This window comes from Heteronotia binoei, chromosome 5, assembly GCF_032191835.1.
Source record: "Heteronotia binoei isolate CCM8104 ecotype False Entrance Well chromosome 5, APGP_CSIRO_Hbin_v1, whole genome shotgun sequence".
Lineage (NCBI taxonomy): Eukaryota > Metazoa > Chordata > Lepidosauria > Squamata > Gekkonidae > Heteronotia > Heteronotia binoei.
This window is the reverse complement of record NC_083227.1, coordinates 55,412,234-55,433,323: the sequence shown is the minus strand read 5'-3', so window position 1 is coordinate 55,433,323 and position 21,090 is coordinate 55,412,234. Positions and strand designations below refer to the sequence as shown.

The window sequence follows — 21,090 nt, the reverse complement described above, 5'->3', positions numbered from 1 at the left end:
AGTTTCTTATTGTAGGCTGCTCAACACATGTCAGTTTTCAGGGGGGAGATAGATTAAATGGTTTCTGTAGATTTATGTGGCTTTTAGTGTCAGTCTGCCGTTGTGTAGGTTTAAAGCAAGTGGTAGCAACAACAGCAGATGGAGGTGGGACTACTTGTTGATATAAACCTTTAATATTGTATAAAAGCCATATATTTTTGTGATCAGATATTGCAATTTTTTTTAGTACAAAACTATGGGAACCGTCCATTTTTTGTGGAATTCTATATAAACATCAAGGTATTAATATAATAAATAATTCTGCATGTCTTTTTTATCCCAGCTGGTGGGCTCCTGTATGCCTACTGTAGTTTTTACTTGATGAACAGCTGTTGATTCTAGAGGGTTAGTTGCCAGAGGGGGATAGTTAATCTCTCCATAAGGAGGATGCCTTCCTCAGAACACTGAAGATAATTATGATGCTGCTGGGTAGCACTACACTTGTTTAGGTTGCATTGCTGTTGTCATTGACTTGGCTGATTTGACCATTAGAAGACCGTCAAAAGTGAGCAACGGAAATGGGTAAAAAGTAAGGTAGAGATGTCAGGAGAAGAGCTTAACAGGGAAAACCACTGATGTGGCCAGTGCCCCTGAGAGCTGAGTTTTAAAGAGAATTGAAATCTAAAGGGAAGCCTTTTAAGGCCTGTGATGAATTGCTCTGACAGTTAGCTAATGAGAGAATCAACTTGATATCCCATGTTCCAAGTAGTGCAAACTATGGTCCGGTACAGGAATGCTGAGAAGGAAGAGACTGAGAGTACAAGTAGGATGGCCAACAGACCTGGAGAAAATGTCCTGCACCTTTAACAGAGGTGTAATGTGTGGAAATGGGCAGCTGAAGCTTTCTAAGGCATGGAGGTAAATAATATCCTACTCAGCTTATGTAGGTCAGCTTTTCTTCAAGTCACTTTGGAACTGGGTCTTTCTCCTTCATTTTGCCCTCATCCATCAAGATACCTCTAACTTTGGGGCTTTAGCAACATTCACAAGCCTCTCTAGGAAACTATAAACACTCACAATTTAACCTTTTGCTTGACTGGCAAGTGCTCTTCTGTAGCAAGATAGGTTTTCCAGTTAAACAAAGGGTTAAGCTGTTTGTTCCATTAAGAATTTGTGAGTTCCTTTCCTCCCTCTGCATTATCTCTCTCATATATCTGGGAGGCTGGGTAGAGGGAATTCCTCTCCCCCCTCCAGGCTCCCAGCAACCTTGGTAAGCCTATGCAGTTCTCTTTTCTGGCCTTGGGGTAGTGGTACACTAGTTATGGTTCCATCATGGTTTATAGGACAGAGTAGGTTAGATCCATGCCCAGGGCCCACTTGACCTTTTTGTATATTGGATTAAGTCTGAAATTAAGCCATTCTTACAAACCTTTCCTTTGAATAAAGAAAATCATGTTTTTAATCATTGATCATTTTAATCACAGTATTGAAAGACACCATTGAGATTATAAAGTCTTAATTTGGGGCAAGGTGCAAACCAAAGTGAACACAACACCAGCAGTAGTAATCCCAATATTACTGAATTCTGGGCTGCTGAAGCTTTGTAATGCTATGTTAGATCATACAAGTTCGGCTTATCCTATGTTTTCACAACTGTCCAGGTTTATCATTGCATTTGCAAAAGGATCAGAGCACAGGTCAGCACTGCCTTGGTACTTTCTTTGAATCTTCTCCTGACCCTTTATAAAGCACGGCACAGAATATGAAGGATTTGGGTGGTAGGGCTGCCATCCTCCAGGTGGGGTGTGGAGAGCTCCCAGGATTACAACTGACCAGGAGAAAATTACTGCTTTTCAGGGTGAATGGCATTATACCACTCAGCTTCCTCTTCTCCCCAAATTCTGCCACCACAAAGCTCCACACCCTGTATCCCCAAGGAAGTTATCCACATGGAACTGATAGCCGTATTGGACTACCATTGTAGTTTGTTCTAGCCACTATTATATGTGACCACTTAAAATGTATCAGTTGCTAAATCTTGTTTGTTGAGACAGTGATAGTTCTGTGTACTCTTGTTTTTTTTTTTTAATTTCCTAAGTTCTGCTAGGCATGGTGGTGATTGTTTTTGTGTAGCTCTTGTAATGTATGTTGCACTTTTTAATCTCTCACAGCCACTCTGTGAAGAATGCTGATCTCAGTCCCATTCTACTGAGAGGCACAACTGCATGATTAGCTTCGGGTCACCCAGCAAACTAATGACTGACAGAGGAATTGTGTTGCCTTAGGTCACTGTTCCATTGGCTGTTTGCCTGTGGATATGGATGACACATCTACGGCTGTATTATAGTAGTTCGTCATGTTTCCAAAAGAAGTTATTTATAGTCAGTTTGGATTTGCTGTTTTTTTTCCTGGAAAAAAAAGAAAGCCCCTGTAGATTCCTTGGTAGTTTGGGGCTGAATTGAAAGTTGAGGCCTGAACAAAGTGTAGTGGGTAAATATTTATTAAGGCTGAAATGATCTCACAGTTTCTCCAGAGTAAATTTCACTTGATATGACTGGGATTTATCTGCATGCAACCACAGACACACTATTGAAGTCTAGTGATGCTTTTGTAGTTCAGGAATATATAAAAGCAAAACCATAAATATAAAATGAATTTTATCCAGATGTGCTATTGAGTTGCGACCCTGCATGTATAATTTGGGGGGGGGGGGGAGAATTCCATTCACTTGTGTCATTTAAATATTACTTAGGTTCAGGGGTGGTTTTGTAGAAAAATAGGTGGTGGAGCTCAATAGCATAACATTAGCATATGCTGCCCCCCACACCAGCCAAAAGCAACCTGATGCAAGAAATGAGAGCCTCTGGTGAGCAAGGCCTGCAGGCTCTCCTTTGTTGCCCCCCCCCCCAGTCAAAAAGCCAACAAGCCACCCGCCACCCAAAATCACATAAGAAGTGGAGAAGGGGTGGCACAGGCTTTTCCAGGGGTTAATGAGGGCTTCTGGGGGTGTGGCAAAGCTCCTGGTGGTTGGCTGGCTGCACACTCTCCAAATCCAGGGATTGTTATTGCAGCTGCGCCTATTATTCAATGCGCAAGGTAGGTGGGAGTAGGAGGGAGAACCCTCAGAAAGGTTCAGGAGCTATGCTCCTGTGAGCTCCTTGTCAAGCATCGATATTTCGAAATAATCAAGCTTTTGTTTTAAATCAAAGACTTGTTTTATTGAACTCTATGTCTTGTTCCAAGGACTGAAACATTGGAAGTAATACAGGTCTACACATTGCATAGTATCTTAAAGGCTACTTCAAAGGCAGGGTTACAGATAACTTCAAAAGAATAACATAAAGATGCAAATTGCATTGAGGGTTCAAAAGCTACTATCTATTTGGTTACTAAGGAATGTGAACATCTCCGTTTCTCACACATTCTCTACTGGCTGATAAGACATGTTGGTGAGAATCTGTGGGAGAGGCATTTTACTAATACAAGGTTACTTATATCTTCTGAGGCAGGGAGATTTATTATGCATTTACTGAAAGAAAGGAAGGAAGAAAAGGAAGAGAGGGGGGAAGGGGGAAGGAGAAAGCATGGATGAACCAACACTTAGAAATAGCATGCTTGACATACTGCCCCCTCTAAGATCTTCTGGGTTTTGAAGGATGAGCATTGTAAAACTTTTTTATTAGGTTCCTTGCTTGGACATGTGAGCTTTCAACCCATTCGTCGTGGGCCGCAGAGAAATGCTTCCATCTAATTAAAAATACAACACCCCCCGTTTTACTTTGGCATCTAAAATTTTCTTGACTTCAGGGTGACTCTGACCCCCAATCTGGATAGGTTGTGGAGCTTGTGGTCGAGGGTGCCAAGGTGTAGCTCCAGGATCTCGACGGAGTAGACTGTAATGAAAAACAGGGTGTATTTTAGTAAGCATTTTAGGTAGATCCAATTCCACTGTCACTTTATTGATCACCCTCTTTATCTGGAACGGTCCCAGGAATTTGTATGCCAATTTTTTAGAAGGTTGAGGCAGGGGTAAATTCTTGGTAGATGAAAAGAATGTCTCTTCTACTTTAAAGTCCCACACCGGAGTGTGACTTTTATCATAGTGTTTTTTGTAGGAGTCTTTAGCTAATTCCAGGTTTTCTTGTATAGTTTTCCAAACCTTCCCCAGACTGCCCCACCATTGTTCGAACGAAAAAGGCACTTCCGGGGTTGATCCACCCGTAACAGTGGGAAGGGTTTCCCTTCATACCCATTCACCACTAGAAATGGCGAGGCTTTTGTGGAGCTATGCACAGTGTTATTATATCCATATTCTGCGAAAGGCAGGAGTTCCACCCAGTTAGATTGTTGGTAATTCACAAAACACTTCAAATATTGTTCCAGCAATGTGTTCACCCTTTCCGTCTGTCCGTCGGTCTGAGGGTGATAAGCTGAGCTTAGTCCTTGCTCAATTCCCGTCAGTTTACAAAACTCCTGCCAGAAATTGGCAACGAACTGTGGGCCCCGGTCGCTAATTACCTTATCCGGGGATTAGTGTAGTTTTACCACATGTTGGAAAAACAAATGGGCTAGTTTTTTAGCCGTGGGTAGTTGAGTACAAGGGATGAAGTGAGCTTGTTTGGAAAAGGTGTCCGCTATTACTAGAATTATGGTTTTCCCTTGTGACGTAGGTAATTTTACAATAAAGTCCATGGAAATTACCGACCACGGTCGGGTAGCTGTCTCTAAGGGCTGCAATAGTCCTGGTGGTTTCCCTCCCCGTTTCTTGGCCATTATACACATTGGGCACGAGGCTACATAGTTGGAAATGTATTTTTTCGTAAATGGCCACCAAAACTGTCGATTCATCAAGTGCAGTGTTTTTACATATCCGAAGTGTCCCGAAAGTTTACCACTGTGACAGAACTGTAGTACTTCTTTTCTAAGGCTTTCAGGTACATAAAGTTTACCCTCTCTGTACCAGAAGCCCCCTTCTCCTTTTGTGACTCCCTCTGGTTTGCTGACTCCCCCTTTTTCTACTTCAGCAATTAATCTCCCCTCCCCCCCACACACTTTTCTTCACGATTTTCACGGCCCCTCCTAGCTGGCTTGGTGGGATGAGAGAGTCAGTTACCCTCCTCCTTTTGACTATTGTGCTGGGGGAGTCTGGATAAGGCGTCTGCTAGAAAATATTTTGAACCTGGGATATGTTTCAAGGTAAAATCAAACTTGGCAAAGAAACCTGCCCTCCGGATTTGTTTTTCGGTTAGTTTCCTTCGACCTGTAAGTGCTTCCAGATTTTTATGGTGAGTCCGCTTGCAGAGAGGGCGGGATAGAAGTTTAATGTAATAATAAATAAATAAATACATCTCAAATGGGACTCTCGCTCCTTCTAGCCATGATCTCCATGTCTTTAAAGCGAAAGTTACTGCAAATGCTTCTTTGTCCCAAACTGGCCAATTCCTCCATTCATGAGTGAATTTTTTGGAAATGTAAGTGCAAGGCTTTAATGTCTCTTCTTCATTGGGTTGCATCAGAATTGCCCCCACAATGACATCAGAGGTGTCCCATTGAACCACGAAGGGTTTTAATTCGTTTGGGTGAGTTAAGATAAGCTCACTAGTGAATAGTCTTTTTAGTTTATTGAATACTTCTTGGCATTTGGCCGTCCATTCTAGTTTAGCTCCCGGTCATTTGGCATCCGGGCCCTTCCCCTTTGTTTTGAGGAGATCAGTTAGAGGTAGCAATGTTTGCGCAATCTCTTGTATCAAATTACGGTAAAAAATTGCGCATCTGAGGAAAGATCGGAGCTGTCTACGTGTCCTCGGGGGTTCCCAATCTAATAGCACTTGGATTTTAGTGGAGTTCATGGCCAGTCCCTTTCCGGGCACCCTATATCCTAAATAGTCAAGTTCCATCTTGTGGAATTCACATTTGGACAATTTGGCATACAGTTGATTCTCGTAAAAGGTGCTTAACACTTCCCAGACCAATTTCACATGTTGATTGTAAATCCTTGGAATAGATCATTATTTCATCCAGGTACACCACTACCCCTCTGTACAAGATTGGCGTAGAAGTTCATTGATAAAGTTCATGAAAGACCCCGGGGCTCCTTGTAATCCAAACGGCATGACCAAATATTCAAATTGTCCCATAGGTGTATTAAACGCAGTCTTCCATTCATCTCCCTCCTTTATGCGTACCCGGAAATATGCATCCCGCAAGTCTAACTTGGTGAAAATCTTTCCCTCTGTCACTATGCTTAGTAAGTCTTTTATCGATGGTACTGGGTACGCATTTGAGGTGGAAATCCCATTAATCCCCCTAAAATCCATGCAAAGCCGAAGCCCCCTGTCCTCCTTCTTCCGGAAAAGTACCGGAACGGCATGAGGGGCGGTAGCCGGTCTGATAAAACCTCTCTTTAACTTCTTGTCCAAAAATTTCTGTAGCGTGGCTTTTTCTGCCCACCCCATTGTGTAAAGCTTAGCTTTTGGGAGTTCCTGCCCAGGGATTAGTTCTATAGCACAATCAGTATTCCTGTGGGAGGGAAGTTCATTGGTTTCACTAAATACTCTTTTTAAGTTTCGGTACTCCTTAGGGATCGACCATACTTCCTCTATGGTTAAGCACAGTTTCTCGTTCCTGGGGGGGTGGATCGAATCCCCAATCCTTGTTCCAGTGGTGGTGTTCACACCTTTTTTTTGTAAAGCCTATGGTTTGTTCCCCCCATTTTATGTCAGGCTCATGTTTCACCAGCCACCCTACCTTTAATACAATGTCAAACGAGGAAGAGGGGGCTATCACAAATAATTCTGTGTCCCATGATTCTCTATTCCCACTGGTACTTCTTGAGTTTGCTCGGTGCATGGTTCCCCTCTCATTATAGTTCCATCCATTTTCTCGAACTGTATTGGGTATGGTAAGGGGATGTTATGGAGGCCCAAGGCTTCCACCAACTTAGGCATAATTTTGTCTCTCGTGCACCCCAAGTCGAGTAGCACCCGAGCATGAATAAATCTCTTTAGTTTGGGATTTAACCAAGTCAGGGGGACGAAAAATAAAGTTCCGGTTATTCTCACCCTTAATGGTGTCGTTAGTTCCGTGTCCTGCTGCTCAGCACCTCTCAGTGCAGGTCGTCCCCGTTTCCCACTGGCTCATCCTCCCAGGACATCTCACTCAGCTCATCGATGATGATGGTTTCTTCTCCCACCGAGGTCACGGCCGCGGTGCTTCCTTTTGCCGAATCCTTTGGTCAGCTTTTGGTCTTCTTCGCCTTAGGGGCTCCAGGTTTTGGGTGAGGGGGGGCCTCGAGGTCGCTCTGGGCAATTGGCGGCCAGATGGTTTAGGTCTCTGCACCGAAAGCAGCAGTGGGGAGTAGCCGGCTTGGTTGCTCCCTCGGTGGTACTGGCCTTTTTCCCATCTGGTTTTGCCCCTGACTGAGACTCACATCCCCCCTTCCCCCCTTGCTGCTGTTGCCATTGCAAGGCCACTCATTTCATATTGATTTCAACCTCTCTGGCTAGTTGCACCCACCCCACCAGTGTGGTGGGGCATGCTTGCTGCAGCGCCCGATCCAGTACACTTGCATTCAGGCCCCTCTGGAACTGCTCTATCTTAATTAGTTCGTTCCAACCCCGGATTTTGGCTGTGTTGGCCCGGAACTCGACAGCGTATTCACATACAGATTTAGATCCCTGCTGCAAGTCTCTCAGGGTGGTGAGGGCTCTAGTTTCTTGGAGGGGGTCTTCATATTGAGTTAGTAGAGCTTGGAGGAAAGCGGCCACTGTGCCCAATTCAGGGCTCCTAATCTTATACAGGCTTACGTACCATCGCTTCGCAGCCCCCTTTAGCTTCGACCCCAGGTAATCCACTCTGTTGAATTCATCAGGGAAGGTGTTTCCCCAGTAGTGCATGAAGCTATTGGCTTGAATGGAGAAGTATTCCACCTCTTCAGGATCTCCATCAAAGGTGGCGTCCAATTCTCTTCCTCTCCCATTATCTCGAGGGATGAGGGGTAGCGGAGGCGGCGGTGCGGCCGGCTGCCTCGCCAGAGGGGGTATTGGCCCTCCTCTTGGGTCTGTTGGCAGCAGTACTCTCTCCAGCTGCCTTCTCATCTCTTGCACCATAAACGTAGCATAGGCTTGCATCTCATCTCTCAGGCATTTGGCCATTTCAGCCATCTCATCCCTCACCATTTGGATGAGCCCTCTGTCATCAGGATTGGGTTCCTCTTCCTCATCGTCCGGGCATGGACCGTCTGGGTCATCTCCATCTTCCTCCTCCTCATCTGGTCTCGGTTCGTCTTGACCACCTCCGCCCCCGGCTCTCGCGCCATCCTGGCCGCTCTTTTCCCCCGATCTCACCCGTCGAGATGGCTGTGCCAGGATTGCTTCTCTCCGAGCCGGTACCTCATCCATCAGGGTGGTGGAGGTTCTGGGGACCCACACTTTGGGAGTGATGAAGAGTTGTTGGATATGTAGGGGGGACCCTCTCCCCGTGACTCAACAAGCATCAATAATGTGCCACAGCAGTGTCCGCACCCTGGCATCTTCCCCTCTGGGCTTGCCTCATATCCTATCCAGAGTTGTAGGGAATCTGCCGTTATCTGGAGTTCTCTCCGCCATAGGGTTAGAATGTTGCCAGTTTGGTTAAATTCCCAAGAAGGATTATTTCCAAAATGTCAAGCATCGATATTTCAAAATAATCAGTCTTTTGTTTTAAATCAAAGACTTGTTTTATTGAAACTCCATGACTTGTTCAAAGGACTGAAACTTTGGAAGTAATACAGATCTACACATTGCATAGTATCTTAAAGGCTACTTCAAAGGCAGGGTTACAAATAACTTCAAAAGAATAACATAAAGATGCAAATTGCATTGAGGGTTCAAAGGCTACTATCAACTATCTCTTTGGTTACTAAGGAATGTGCACATCTCTGTTTCTCACACATTCTCTACTGGCTGATAAGACATGTTGGTGAGAATCTGTGGGAGAGGCATTTTACATTATTTATACAAGGTTACTTACATCTCCTGAGGCAGGGAGATTTAGTATGCATTTACTGAAAGAAAGGAAGAAAAGGAAGAGAAGGAGGAAGCATGGATGAACCAACACTTAGAAATAGCATGCTTGACACTCCTACTGAATTCAAGGGCTGCTTAGGTTTCAGAATAGTCAGCACATAAACATGCAGATAGGAGAGTACCTGCAAAATATTTAGTAATTTCCCCATTTTGTTTGTTTGCTTGTTACAGGTGACCACAACCACAAAGTTTAATAGCCAGGCTGACTGTTGCATGAACTATTCATAATGAACATTATGCCTTTTTTTTCTTCCTCCCCCATTTTGTTTCTCTAGTCTGTTCAATTAACCCCTAGACGATGGCTAAACCTGCAGGAATACCAGAGTAAGAAACTGATGGCTGATCATGGGGTCACAGTTCAGAGATTCTTCGTGGCTGACACTGCAAATGATGCACTCGAGGCTGCTAAGAGACTCAGTAAGTAGGCTAGTAGTTGGGTGAAATCTGTGATGGTTGTAAACTAGCCTGGAAAATTAAAATGGCTTTGCAGTAAATACATGCATTGTGTTGCACACAATCTTTAAGTCTGGGCGCATTTATTCTTGAGAGATTAGAAATATTCCACAGATAATGAGCTTCATTTCATTTGCAGTTTTATTTGTTTATTTGTATTTTTTAAAATCTCCCTTGTTCCCTGAGGCTTTTAACAGGATGTAATAGAATGTAACATATAAACATAGTGTATCCAAGCAAGATGGTTTCAGAGGGTAGCCGTCTTGGTCTGCAGTAGAACAGTTGGATTTGAGTCCAGTAGCACCTCTGAGACAGATGAGAATTTCAAGGTGTAAGCTTTTGAGACTCAAAGCTCCCTTCGTCAGACATAGTAGAGTAGAAGTGAAATCCTTTTATCCTAGTCAGAAGGTGGGAGGGCTGTTGTAAAGAATGCTTGTAAAGGATGCAGAGGTACAATATATATTCTAATCAGTTTATTTAGCCCCGGTGGGGGCAGGTGTTCCATTGTTTGTTCATTGTTAATTAACTCTCTAGCAACTTTCCTTGTTGAATCTGTGTGAATGCTTGCAAAACCAGCCTCACAAACAACTGCAATAAGATCCAAATGGGGGGTGGGGGGGAGGCATACCTTACCATCATTATGCATATCTGCAGACTGTTTCACAAGGTTTCTTGTGTTGCTGGTTTATAGATTGCCCAGAAGGAATTGCTATTTAGCTAAATGACCAGTTGTCAGTGATTAGTTACCAGACTGTTAAGTCCTGTTAGATGGTTTGAGGGCTCTAGGCCCAACGAGAATTCTTTGTTCATTCTGCTTGAGTATATAGAACTGCCTGCACAAATGGCCACTTTGATTTCAATGGTATTTCAATAGGATTACATGTGTGCTGTAAAGTGAATGTGGGAGTATTCACATTCAGGAGTGTCATATCTGCATCAGCCTCAGCAAGTTGAATTGGCTTGCATGATTGTTGACCTTTTGACATGGTGGATAAAACTAGTAAAAACGTGATTTCAGAGACATTGAAAGAACCAAGATGATGAATCCAGCTTTGAAAATGAGACTGTGATTGGTGGGCTGCAGCCCCTATTCAGATTAGATAATTCTTTGCCATCTCAGGCAGAGAAGGTGTGTCAACTCACACAGAGTGCCTGCCATTCTCTACAGGGGAGTCAAACTCACTTGTTAGGAGGGCCAGATCTGACACAAATAGGAATGTGTGGGGCCAGGCCATGTATGTCATAAAATGTAATGTGAGGTAGCAGAGATATAAACTTTATAAAGGAAACAGACAAACACAATTAAATATACTATTTTTAACTTAAAATACAAACGTGCTTAAAACTCATGCAATATTTTGTGTAAAATAAAACATCAAAAAAAGCACAAGAATCACAGCAGAAACTAAAAATATACAAAATTCTGAGCAGCACTTTTTTGTAGAAAAAGCCCACCTGGAACTTATTTGCATATCAGGCCACGCCCCCTGACACCAAGCCAGCTGGAACTGTGTGTTCCTGCTCGAAAAAGCCCTAGCTTTGAGCCTGGGAAAACATTGAAATGGCATTGCAAGCTTCTCCCCCCACTGCCCTGTGGTCTACTCATTGGTAATGGCTCTCCAGTGTAATATTCCCATTTGGCTGTGGGTTCCCAAGTTAGAATACTCACTAGGCACCAGTTCTCAGGTCTATTCAGCAGAGACAAGCTGGCTCAAAGTGTCAGCCTTCACTCATGCAGCTATTGAGGTTGGGGCTCAAACAGTGTCCCGTTCACTTGTTGCCAGCATTCATTCATATCCTATAATATAGGTCAAGTTATAAAATTGTGTGTGTGCTTCTTTCCCTTAGACACAATGCCCACAGGATGAATCAAAATAAGAAACTTTATTTATAAGAAGAATTGACTGACGAAAGTAAAAGTCTAAGAAACAATATTTCACTTCCATTGAACTTTTGAACCAAGATCTTATACCTACAACTGGGATCCTTTAGTTACAAATATAATATTTTCAGCCTGTCCCAAACAGTTCTAACCAATTCTCCTCAGTAAGAAAACCCTCTTTTAACCTCTGGGCTTAAGCTGTCTACTTATCAGCTACTAACCCCTAACTGATTTTTCAACTGCTGTTTTTTCAAGTCTCCTTCCCTCAGCATTCCATTAGCTCTCACTGGCTCCTTTTAGGGAGAGGCTGAACTTTGCTTGTCCATCACAGAGGGGTATTTGCTAACATCTGCTGCAGGGACCCTTTACAGTGACGTCCTAAACAGTTACACCCTTCTAAGCCTGTTGACATCAGTGGATTTAAAGAGCCACGCAATTTATAATGTTCAGCTGTATCTGGTGGGAATTGACACTGTAACCCAGGGGTGTCAAACATGTGGCCCAGAAGCTGAATCAGGCCCCTAGGGGGCTCCTATCAGGCCCCTGAGCAACTGGCTGTCATCTGCTTCCCTCTCCCACTCTCTTGCTCCCTTCTGCATCGCAGTTTATTTTGACAGGCTTGCCCAATTGCACAGGAGCTACAGAGCCAAGCCTCTATTTTCTCCATTGGCTGAGACTCTTCCCTTGGGGAGGAAGGGGGGAAGGCAGAGACTCAAAGGCAGAGCTTGCTTTTCCAGGCTCTCTCAATTGCACAGCAGAGCTACTGAACCAAGCCTCTCTTCCTTCTAGTGGCTGAGGCTCCTCCTCCTTCTGGTCCCCTGAGGAAGGAAGGAAAGAGCCAGCGTTTCCTTTGCGCAATTCCCTGGATCTCATGGGAGAAATACAAAGAAAGCACCTTTAAAACCAACAAATGCTAATGTTTTAAGCATGTTTTATTTTATTTTAACTTTTTGTTTGTCTGTGCCCTTTGTAAAATTTATATCTCTGCTACCTAGGAATACACATGGCCCAGCCTGACATGGCCTGGCCTGGCAAGGTCTCATTTATGTCAGATCTGGCCCTCATAACAAATTATTGTTATGTGACACCTCCCACTTGGGTTTCAATGAGACTGTCACACAGGAACATGCCATTGTTCCAGCTCCTGTTACTGTAAGATACGGGTTGGAAGAAGATCAGTATGTCATCCCTTTCAGAATGTGTTACTGGTCCTGGAATAGCAGGGTGGCATTGGGAACAATGTGGGCTCTCTTGTTTTATAGAATGTGAAAATAGCACATTCACGAGTCTGTATTGTCAGTAACTTGTTTGAGTTTTCCATATGCAGCCTTACTCTTGCATAGCTCAGAACTGTTTTAGTGATTGCCTTTCAGATTAGAATAAGACAGCATGTACCATTTCAGCAGATAAAATGAACATGCTCTTCTGTAAGACTCTAAATCCACTGGTTTTTAATCTCCCTTCTTTTCTTCTATCATTAACTCACTTTAACTACACCTGAGTTCAGAATAGACCTTGTACCATAACTGCTGCTTACTTTTGACTCAAGATGTGGTGAGATGTATGAATGAGAGTCTTGTAAACAGGACAGGAGGAAAACATGCGCCTGTCATAATAAAAGGAGAGAGATCTCTAGATTTGTAATGGTCTCACTGCATGGCATTTCCATGATTTATTGATGTTACTGCCATTGATCTCAGCAATATGATGTTTATATGATTACAAGGCTATTCACCTAGGGAGAAAAATAGTGCATTTATAGTGGTTTTTGAAACATGGAGGCAAAGAGGTATAAAAATAAACGTAGCCAATCATGTACAGTGACAGAAATGTGCATGCTTCATTTATTGAACTTGCCTGTTGTGTCTCTGTGTTCATCTCCAAAAACACATTTCCTTCACTCATGGTGGTAATGCTGTTTGTTTTCTTTCAGTGCATCAAATGCTCAGTGAATTAACTGGATTATTTAATACACTTGTCTTTTAGTGTAAAGGGAATTGGTGGAGCTATGAAATGCCTTGCATGCTCCACTGAGATGTTAATTAACAGAAGCCTTGCTGTTGTCTGTGCCATCATTTGTCATGTCTACTTAGAAATTGGAATTTAGACGGAGGAACACATTTCAAAAATGATCTTTTGCTTTTATTCTATTGCCCTTATACATCAAGGGGTATTTATCATATCTTTTCATGTAGTGAACTGGCACCCCTGTCATTTGGATTGTCGTAGATGGGAATGTACAGTCCCCTGCTGGATCATACTGGTAGTCCATCTAGTGTAGCATCCTCTTTCACGCTGTGGCCAGCCAATTGCCCTGGAAGGCCAACAAGGCATAAAGGCCAGGGCTGCTCATGGTGTTGTCTCCTGGCATGGATATTCAGAGGTATATTGTTTCTGGATGTAGTCATCTTGGCTAGTAGCCATGACTAATGGCAGTTTGACCCAATTTCCTGTTAAAGCCTTTCATGCCATTGGGCATCACAGAATCCACTGGCAGTAAATTCTATAATTTTATTATGTTCTTTTGCCTGTACTGAATATATTGCCCATCAGCTTCATTGAGCTGAAGTTCATGTATTTTGGAGTCGAGAGAGAATGACTTTTCTATTTACTTTCTCCACCTCTGTGTAGTTTTATAAACCTCTATGTGTAGTTTTATAAACCTTCTCACCCAGTTGTCTTTTTTTGTAAACTGGAAAACTGTTGCCTCTTTAGCCTTTCCTCTTGGTTCAGACCCCATTCATGTGTTGCTTTAAAGTTAAGATTTTTTTTTGTCTAGTGTGCATCACCGTGCACTTATTTAGATTGAATTTCATATGCCACATTGTTGTTCACCCAGGCTGGAACTCTTAGAACTCTTTACAACTTGCTTTAGTTTTCACCATCCTGAATAATTTGTCAGCATCTGCAAACTGAACCACTGCACTGATCATCTCCAATTCTAGATCATTTATGACAAATTAAAGAACAGTGGGCCCCCTGTGTTTCCTCTAAGCTGAGTTAGTGTGAGTTAGCTCATGGTTTTTAGCCTCTGGCTCACATATTTTATCTTAGCTCAGGAAAAATGGCCCCAGAGCAAACTATGCAGTAGTTCACAGTTTTAATGCCAGTAACTCGCAAAGTAGAATATTTGCTCAGAAGACTCCACAGCTTAGAGGGAGCATTGGTCCCAACCTGAGGGTTCTGTGCAAGTCATAATTTGTTACTTGCATTGGTGGACACAAATCCCATCATAGATATTATGCTTTATGGTGTCAGAATGTTACCCAAAATTGTTATTTCTAAATGGGAATCTAAAACTAGTTGCTAATCATGGTTTGACTGTGGTTAAAACTTCTTATTGCTGGTGGTCAGTCAGATGCAGACATCATGATCATATAGCTGGGACTGAAAAAGGGAGATGAAGAAGATGAGTATGCAGGTCTGAGGAAAAAGAAGTCATGAGCTTGCAGGGCATCTCTGATTAGATATGATTAAAAGATTGTGAAATGTTGATTTGTATCTACTGGTAATTTGCATTTAAGCAATGAGACAACTGTGGAATAGGGATTCTTGTAGGAGAGTGTCATGGGTAGTAGGATAAACTTGTAGTTAAGAAGAACATGCCAACACACAGTTTAAAACTAGAAGTTTGGTGGTTAAAATGAGTGTTAACATCTTTGGCTATGTTATTGAAGAACATCTACTGTATTTAATACACCCCTTGATTACTGCCCAGACCAGGATAGCCTGATCTTGCCAGTTCTTGGAAGCTAAGTAGGGTAGCCCTGGTTAGTAGTTGGATGGGAGACCACCAAGGAAGGCCAGGGTACCAATGCGGGGCCAAGGATTGGCAAACCACCTCTGTTTTTTTTTCTTGCCTTGGCACCGCCCCGCCCCCATTGAAGACACAAGATAACAATATTGGCTTTAACTAGTTTATTGAATTAATTATTTATACAGATCTATATTATATCATTAAATGTGCTAATGTATTTAAATTGGTGGGCTATGCTAGGCAGTCTTGTAATGGTGGCCTTTGTTGGACAAACCCTCCCTGACTCCAGACACCCTGCATCTTCCACTGGCCTTGTTTATCATTGTCTGTGCACAATATGCTGAGAGGTGCTCAGTGCTATCCCCTCCCACTGATGTGCCATGTGACTACTACCAGATTCAGAAAGGTGCTGCTCAGCACTGAGGGCACTCCTTCCCAGCCATAACCTGCTGCACGGACAGAGATACATTGTTCCAGACTCACTTTCTGTCCCTGCTGATGCCTCAGGGTGCTTGCTGATCATCCCTGCCTATTGTGATCAGCCTGCCCTGTTCCTGACAAATTAGTTATGGCCTAAACAGTCTATAGACCAGGCCTATTTAACACCCCTCCTTCCCCCAGCATCAAGAAGCAGGCAAACCCCCCCCCCCCCTTCAATAGCCAAACAGGGGAAACCCCAAAAATCCGTGTTTGAGATTAGCAACCATCAGCCTTCCATCCTTCCAAGGTCGGTAAAATGAGTACCCAGCTTGCTGGGGGGAAAGTGTAGATGACTGGGGAAGGCAATGGCAAACCACCCCGTAAAAAGTCTTCCATGAAAACGTCACCCCAGAGTTGGAAACAACTGGTGCTTGCACAGGGGACTACCTTTACCTTTTTTAATCCCATGATGCTGAAGTGAAAGCAGGTGGATCAGCAGCCAACAGAAAAGCCAGTGTGGTGGAGGCGTTGTCAGAATATATGAGGCCAAATCACTCCTCCTAATTAGCTGCTTCAACAATGAAATAAGGCCTCGTGCCTTCCTTGTCTCTAGGAAGCCAAGGCAAATCAATCCTGGGCATTAATGCCATAAATTCCACTTGCCTTGGAAACTCCATGGGATTGACATAAATCAGCTGTAACTTGATGGCAAAAAAGAAACACTCAGAAAAACAACTCAGTTAATGGTTTTGCAAGAACCATGTCAAAAATACACTAAAAAGTGGGAAAGGGGAAAGAGAATAAAGATTTGTAAACAAGTTTAAAGGTGCTGGTGTATTTCATCCCCCTCCCCCAACAAAGCACAGCAGATGACTAGAAAATTAAAGGCACACCATTAATACTTGCCCTCAGAGGGAGTTCTGTCTAGTAAAAGGATTTCTAGCTTTGTACACTATTAAACAATTATCTGATGAAACTGCTTTGCAAGAAGGCGCTGCTTATGAGTCAACATTAAGTCATTTTTTATACTTCAAGTCGAGATTCTGTTAGTATCCAACAAATAAAGAAAAACATGTTCTGTACAATGTTGAAAACATTCTGTTATGCCTGATCTCCTTCTTGAAGGAGACTCAAAATAAACAAATTTGTCTTTTTATATCTATATTTAACATTGAATAAGCCAAGGGATTTGAGTGCCTATCTATGAAATTCCAGCATGAGGGAACAACCATAATGTATCATTAATATTTGCTTTGGTTTTATTGTCTGTGTCGAGTGCGTGGCTGAACTTCAGAGGAGACAGATGGGATGAAGGTAACAGACTAAAAATATCAGTATCAGTGCAAATTTTCCCTGCCTCTAAATAAACAGCTACATTTGCGTTTTATAATTTTTATTGATTTTAACTATAAAAAGAAAAAGCATAAGCATTATGCATTAAAGAGGGGTAGGGGTGGATACAGAGTGGGAGACCAAAAACAAAGAAAAATGCAGATATATCAGTTATATTTCTACCTCCAAATGAAATAACCAATTCTTTCTTCCTGCAAGTATTAAATTTTTCCCTTATATTTTTCCATCTTTATAAGAACATAAGAGAAGCCATGTTAGATCAGGCCAATGGCCCATCCAGTCCAACACTCTGTCACACAGTGGCAAAATTTTATATATATATATATATACACACACACGCGCACTGTGGCTAATAGCCACTGATGGACCTGTGCTCCATATTTTTATCTAAACCCCTCTTGAAGGTGGCTATGCTTGTGGCCGCCACCACCTCCTGTGGCAGTGAATTCCACATGTTAACCACCCTTTGGGTGAAGAAGTACTTCCTCTTATACAGGAGGTGGTGGCGGCCACAAGTATAGCCACCTTCAAGAGGGGTTTAGATAAAAATATGGAGCACAGGTCCATCAGTGGCTATTAGCCACAGTGTGTGTGTATATATATAAAATTTTTTGCCACTGTGTGACACAGAGTGTTGGACTGGATGGGCCTTTGGCCTGATCCAACATGGCTTCTCTTATGTTCTTATGTTCCTTTTATCCGTTTTAACCTGTCTGCTCAGCAATTTCATCAAATGCCCACAAGTTCTTGTATTGTGAGAAAGGGAGAAAAGTACTTCTTTCTCTACTTTCTCCATCCCATGCATTATCTTGTAAACCTCTATCATGTCACCCCGCAGTCGACATTTCTCCAAGCTAAAGAGTCCCAAGCGTTTCAACCTTTTTTCATAGGGAAAGTGTTCCAGCCCTTTAATCATTCTAGTTGCCCTTTTCTGGACTTTCTCCAATGCTATAATATCCTTTTTGAGGTGCGGTGACCAGAACTGCACACAGTACTCCAAATGAGACCGCACCATCGATTTATACAAGGGCATTATGATACTGGCTGATTTGTTTTCAATTCCCTTCCTAATAATTCCCAGCATGGCGTTGGCCTTTTTTATTGCAAACGCACACTGTCTTGACATTTTTAGTGAGTTATCTACCATGACCCCAAGATCTCTCTCTTGGTCAGTCTCTGCCAGTTCACACCCCATCAACTTGTATTTATAGCTGGGATTCTTGGCCCCAATGTGCATTACTTTGCACTTGGCCATACTGAACTGCATCTGCCACGTTGACACCCACTCACCAGCCTCAACAGATCCCTTTGGAGTTCCTCACAATCCTCTCTGGTTCTCACCACCCTGAACAATTTAGTGTCATCCGCAAACTTGGCCACTTCACTGCTCACTCCCAACTCTAAATCATTTATGAACAAGTTAAAGAGCATGAGACCCAGTACCGAGCCCTGCGGCACCCTACTGCTTACCGTCCTCCACTGCGAAGACTGCCCATTTATACTTACTCTCTGCTTCCTATTACTCAGCCAGTTTTTGATCCACAAGAGGACCTGTCCTTTTACTCCATGATTCTCAAGCTTTCTTTTTTTTTCAATTTTTAAAGCTTTATTGATCAATACACGACATACAACAAACAAACATTGGTGACTAACATACAGCATTCCCTTGCATACCCTCATACCACCACCACCCTTCCACCCATCCATACAAGGAGCTTAAAAGGCTTGTCATAATACAGTTTCTATTTTCTCATAACAAATCCCATACTTTTCGCCCATACATATATTGGTTCCCATGTCTCTCTACATTCTTGCAAATTTCCATCTCTTAACCTTGCAGTCAAAGTATCTAACTCAGCAGCTTCAAGTAGTTTTAATAAAAATTCTTCTCTAGTAGGTATTTTGGGAGTCTTCCAATATTTCGCATATAAAATTGTAGCAATCGTAACTATATGGCGTAATAGTTTTTCTGCTGTTTTGGAGATGTTTTCTTTACAAATACTCAATAAATACAACTCTGGCGAATGATGGAATCTTATTTTTAAGATTTTTTGGTCCAGATATTAATCTGGGTCCAATATTTTTTGGCGTGCCTGCATTGCCACCATATATGATATAGGGTCCCCTTATTTTTCTTACACTTCCAACATTTATTCGAATAGTTTGGATATATTTTAGCTAACCTTTCTGGAGTGAGATACCACCAATACATCATTTTATATAGATTCTCCTTAAAAACTGCTGATTTTGTCAGTTTTAGATTTTGTTTCCAAACTTTTTCCCATTCTACCAAATCAATATTAAAACCAAAATCTTCTAGCCAGTTTATCCAACTTTCTTTCACCAATTCGTCTTGCAGTTTAATTTGAAGTAACCAATTATAAATTTTTGAAATAAGTTTCTGATTACCTTGGATTATTGTATCAAAATCATTTAATTTATTGGGAAAACCTTTTTCCTTATCCTTGTGGTATCTCGATTTTACTTGACATTTTAACCACCAATCCAACTTTACAGTATCATCTAGTTTCAAATTATTTTGATTATCTAATAAAAGTCCGTAATTATACTGATTTTCCCAATCATACGAATTTGGATGCATAGCAGCCTCTACAGGTGATAACCAAAATGGAGTATAAGAATACAACATACTTTTAGTTTCCATCCACACTCTATAAATCGACTTTCTTATTTCATGTCTCAAGAAAACATTGTTTTTCGAAGGGTTATGGTACCAAATATAATCGTGCCAACCTTTTGCTAGTCCTGCTCCTTCAAGTAACAATAATCATTTGTTCTCCAGTACCAGCCAATCTTTTACCCAAACCATACAACACGCCTTATAATATAAATTCCATTCAGGTAATGCAAGCCCTCCTCTTAGTTTACTGTCCTGTAGGACTTTTAGTTTTATCCTTGGCTTTTTGCCCTTCCATATAAACATCGTGACCATTTTATTGAGCTATTGAAAAAATGCCCTTGGAATAATAATTGGAGCCATCTGAAATAGAAACAAGATTCTAGGTAGTACGTTCATCTTAATTGTGGCAACTCTCCCCAGGAGTGAGATTTGGAGGTCTTTCCATCTATCTAGGTCAATTCGAATTTCTTTTAGTATTTTTTCATAGTTATCTCGGTATAGAGTCTTCAAATCATTTGTCACGTGAATTCCTAAGTACTTTATTTTCTTTTCATGTTTAAACCCAGATTTAATTTCTAATTGAGCAATTTGTTCTTTATCCATATTTTTGGTTAAAAATTTAGTTTTCTGTACATTAACTTTAAATCCAAATATTTCCCCATATTGTTTTAATCTTTCCTTCAAGTGTACAATAGATGAATTAGGATCTTCTAATATGAATAATAAATCATCTGCAAAAGCCTGAATTTTAAATTCTTCAATCTTAATTTTGGTACCCCTGATTTTAACATCCTCGCTTATTTTTTTAGTTAAAAATTCTAAAGTTAAGACAAAAAGTAAAGGAGACAAGGGGCATCCTTGTCTAGTGCCCTGCTCTATATCAATCAAATCCATAGTACATCCATTAAACTTTATTTTCGCGTTTTGTATAGATAGCTTCTACTAATTTTCTAAAATTTTCTCCACAACCGATCGCTGCTAATGATCTTAAGATAAAGTTCCAATTAACGTTATCAAATGCTTTTTTTGCATCTAACATTATACCCGCAAATTGCTTCTCGGGGTGTTCTCTGTAATATTCTATGATGTTCAAAATAAATCTTGCATTCTGCCTCATCAGCCTTCCTGGTACAAATCCTGTTTGGTCTTCATGTAATATGGTAGGAATTGCCTTTTTAGCCTATTCGCTAAAACTGCCGCAAAAATTTTATAGCCACTATTTAGAAGTGAGATCGGTCCGTAATTTTTGATATCAGATGGGTCTGTCCCTTCCTTGTGAATTAATGAAATCAATGCTTCTTTCCAGGATGTTGGCATCACCGCAGTTTTTTGTATATCTTCTATCACCTTTTTATATGGATTTAACAAGACATCCTCAAATGATTTGAAAAATTCAATTGGAAGTCCATCTGGACCCAGTGTTTTATCTTTTTCTGTTTTTTAACTGCTTCGATTATCTCATGTACCGTAATAGGCTTCTCTAACATTTTTTGATGCTCTTTTGTTAGTTGTCCGATCTTAACCTTCTCAATATACTCTT

At 41.7% G+C, this 21,090-nt stretch overlaps 1 protein-coding gene across 1 annotated transcript in view; it reads left to right on the top strand.

The window, feature by feature from the left end:
* The window catches only part of SUCLG2 (succinate-CoA ligase GDP-forming subunit beta), a 330,332-nt gene that overhangs the window by 72,554 nt on the left and 236,688 nt on the right, over positions 1 to 21,090 (top strand). The window contains exon 2 of the mRNA XM_060239508.1: positions 9,320 to 9,461. Within this exon, the coding sequence (XP_060095491.1) occupies positions 9,320 to 9,461 (142 nt within the window). The remainder of the gene's footprint in view (positions 1 to 9,319; positions 9,462 to 21,090) is intronic.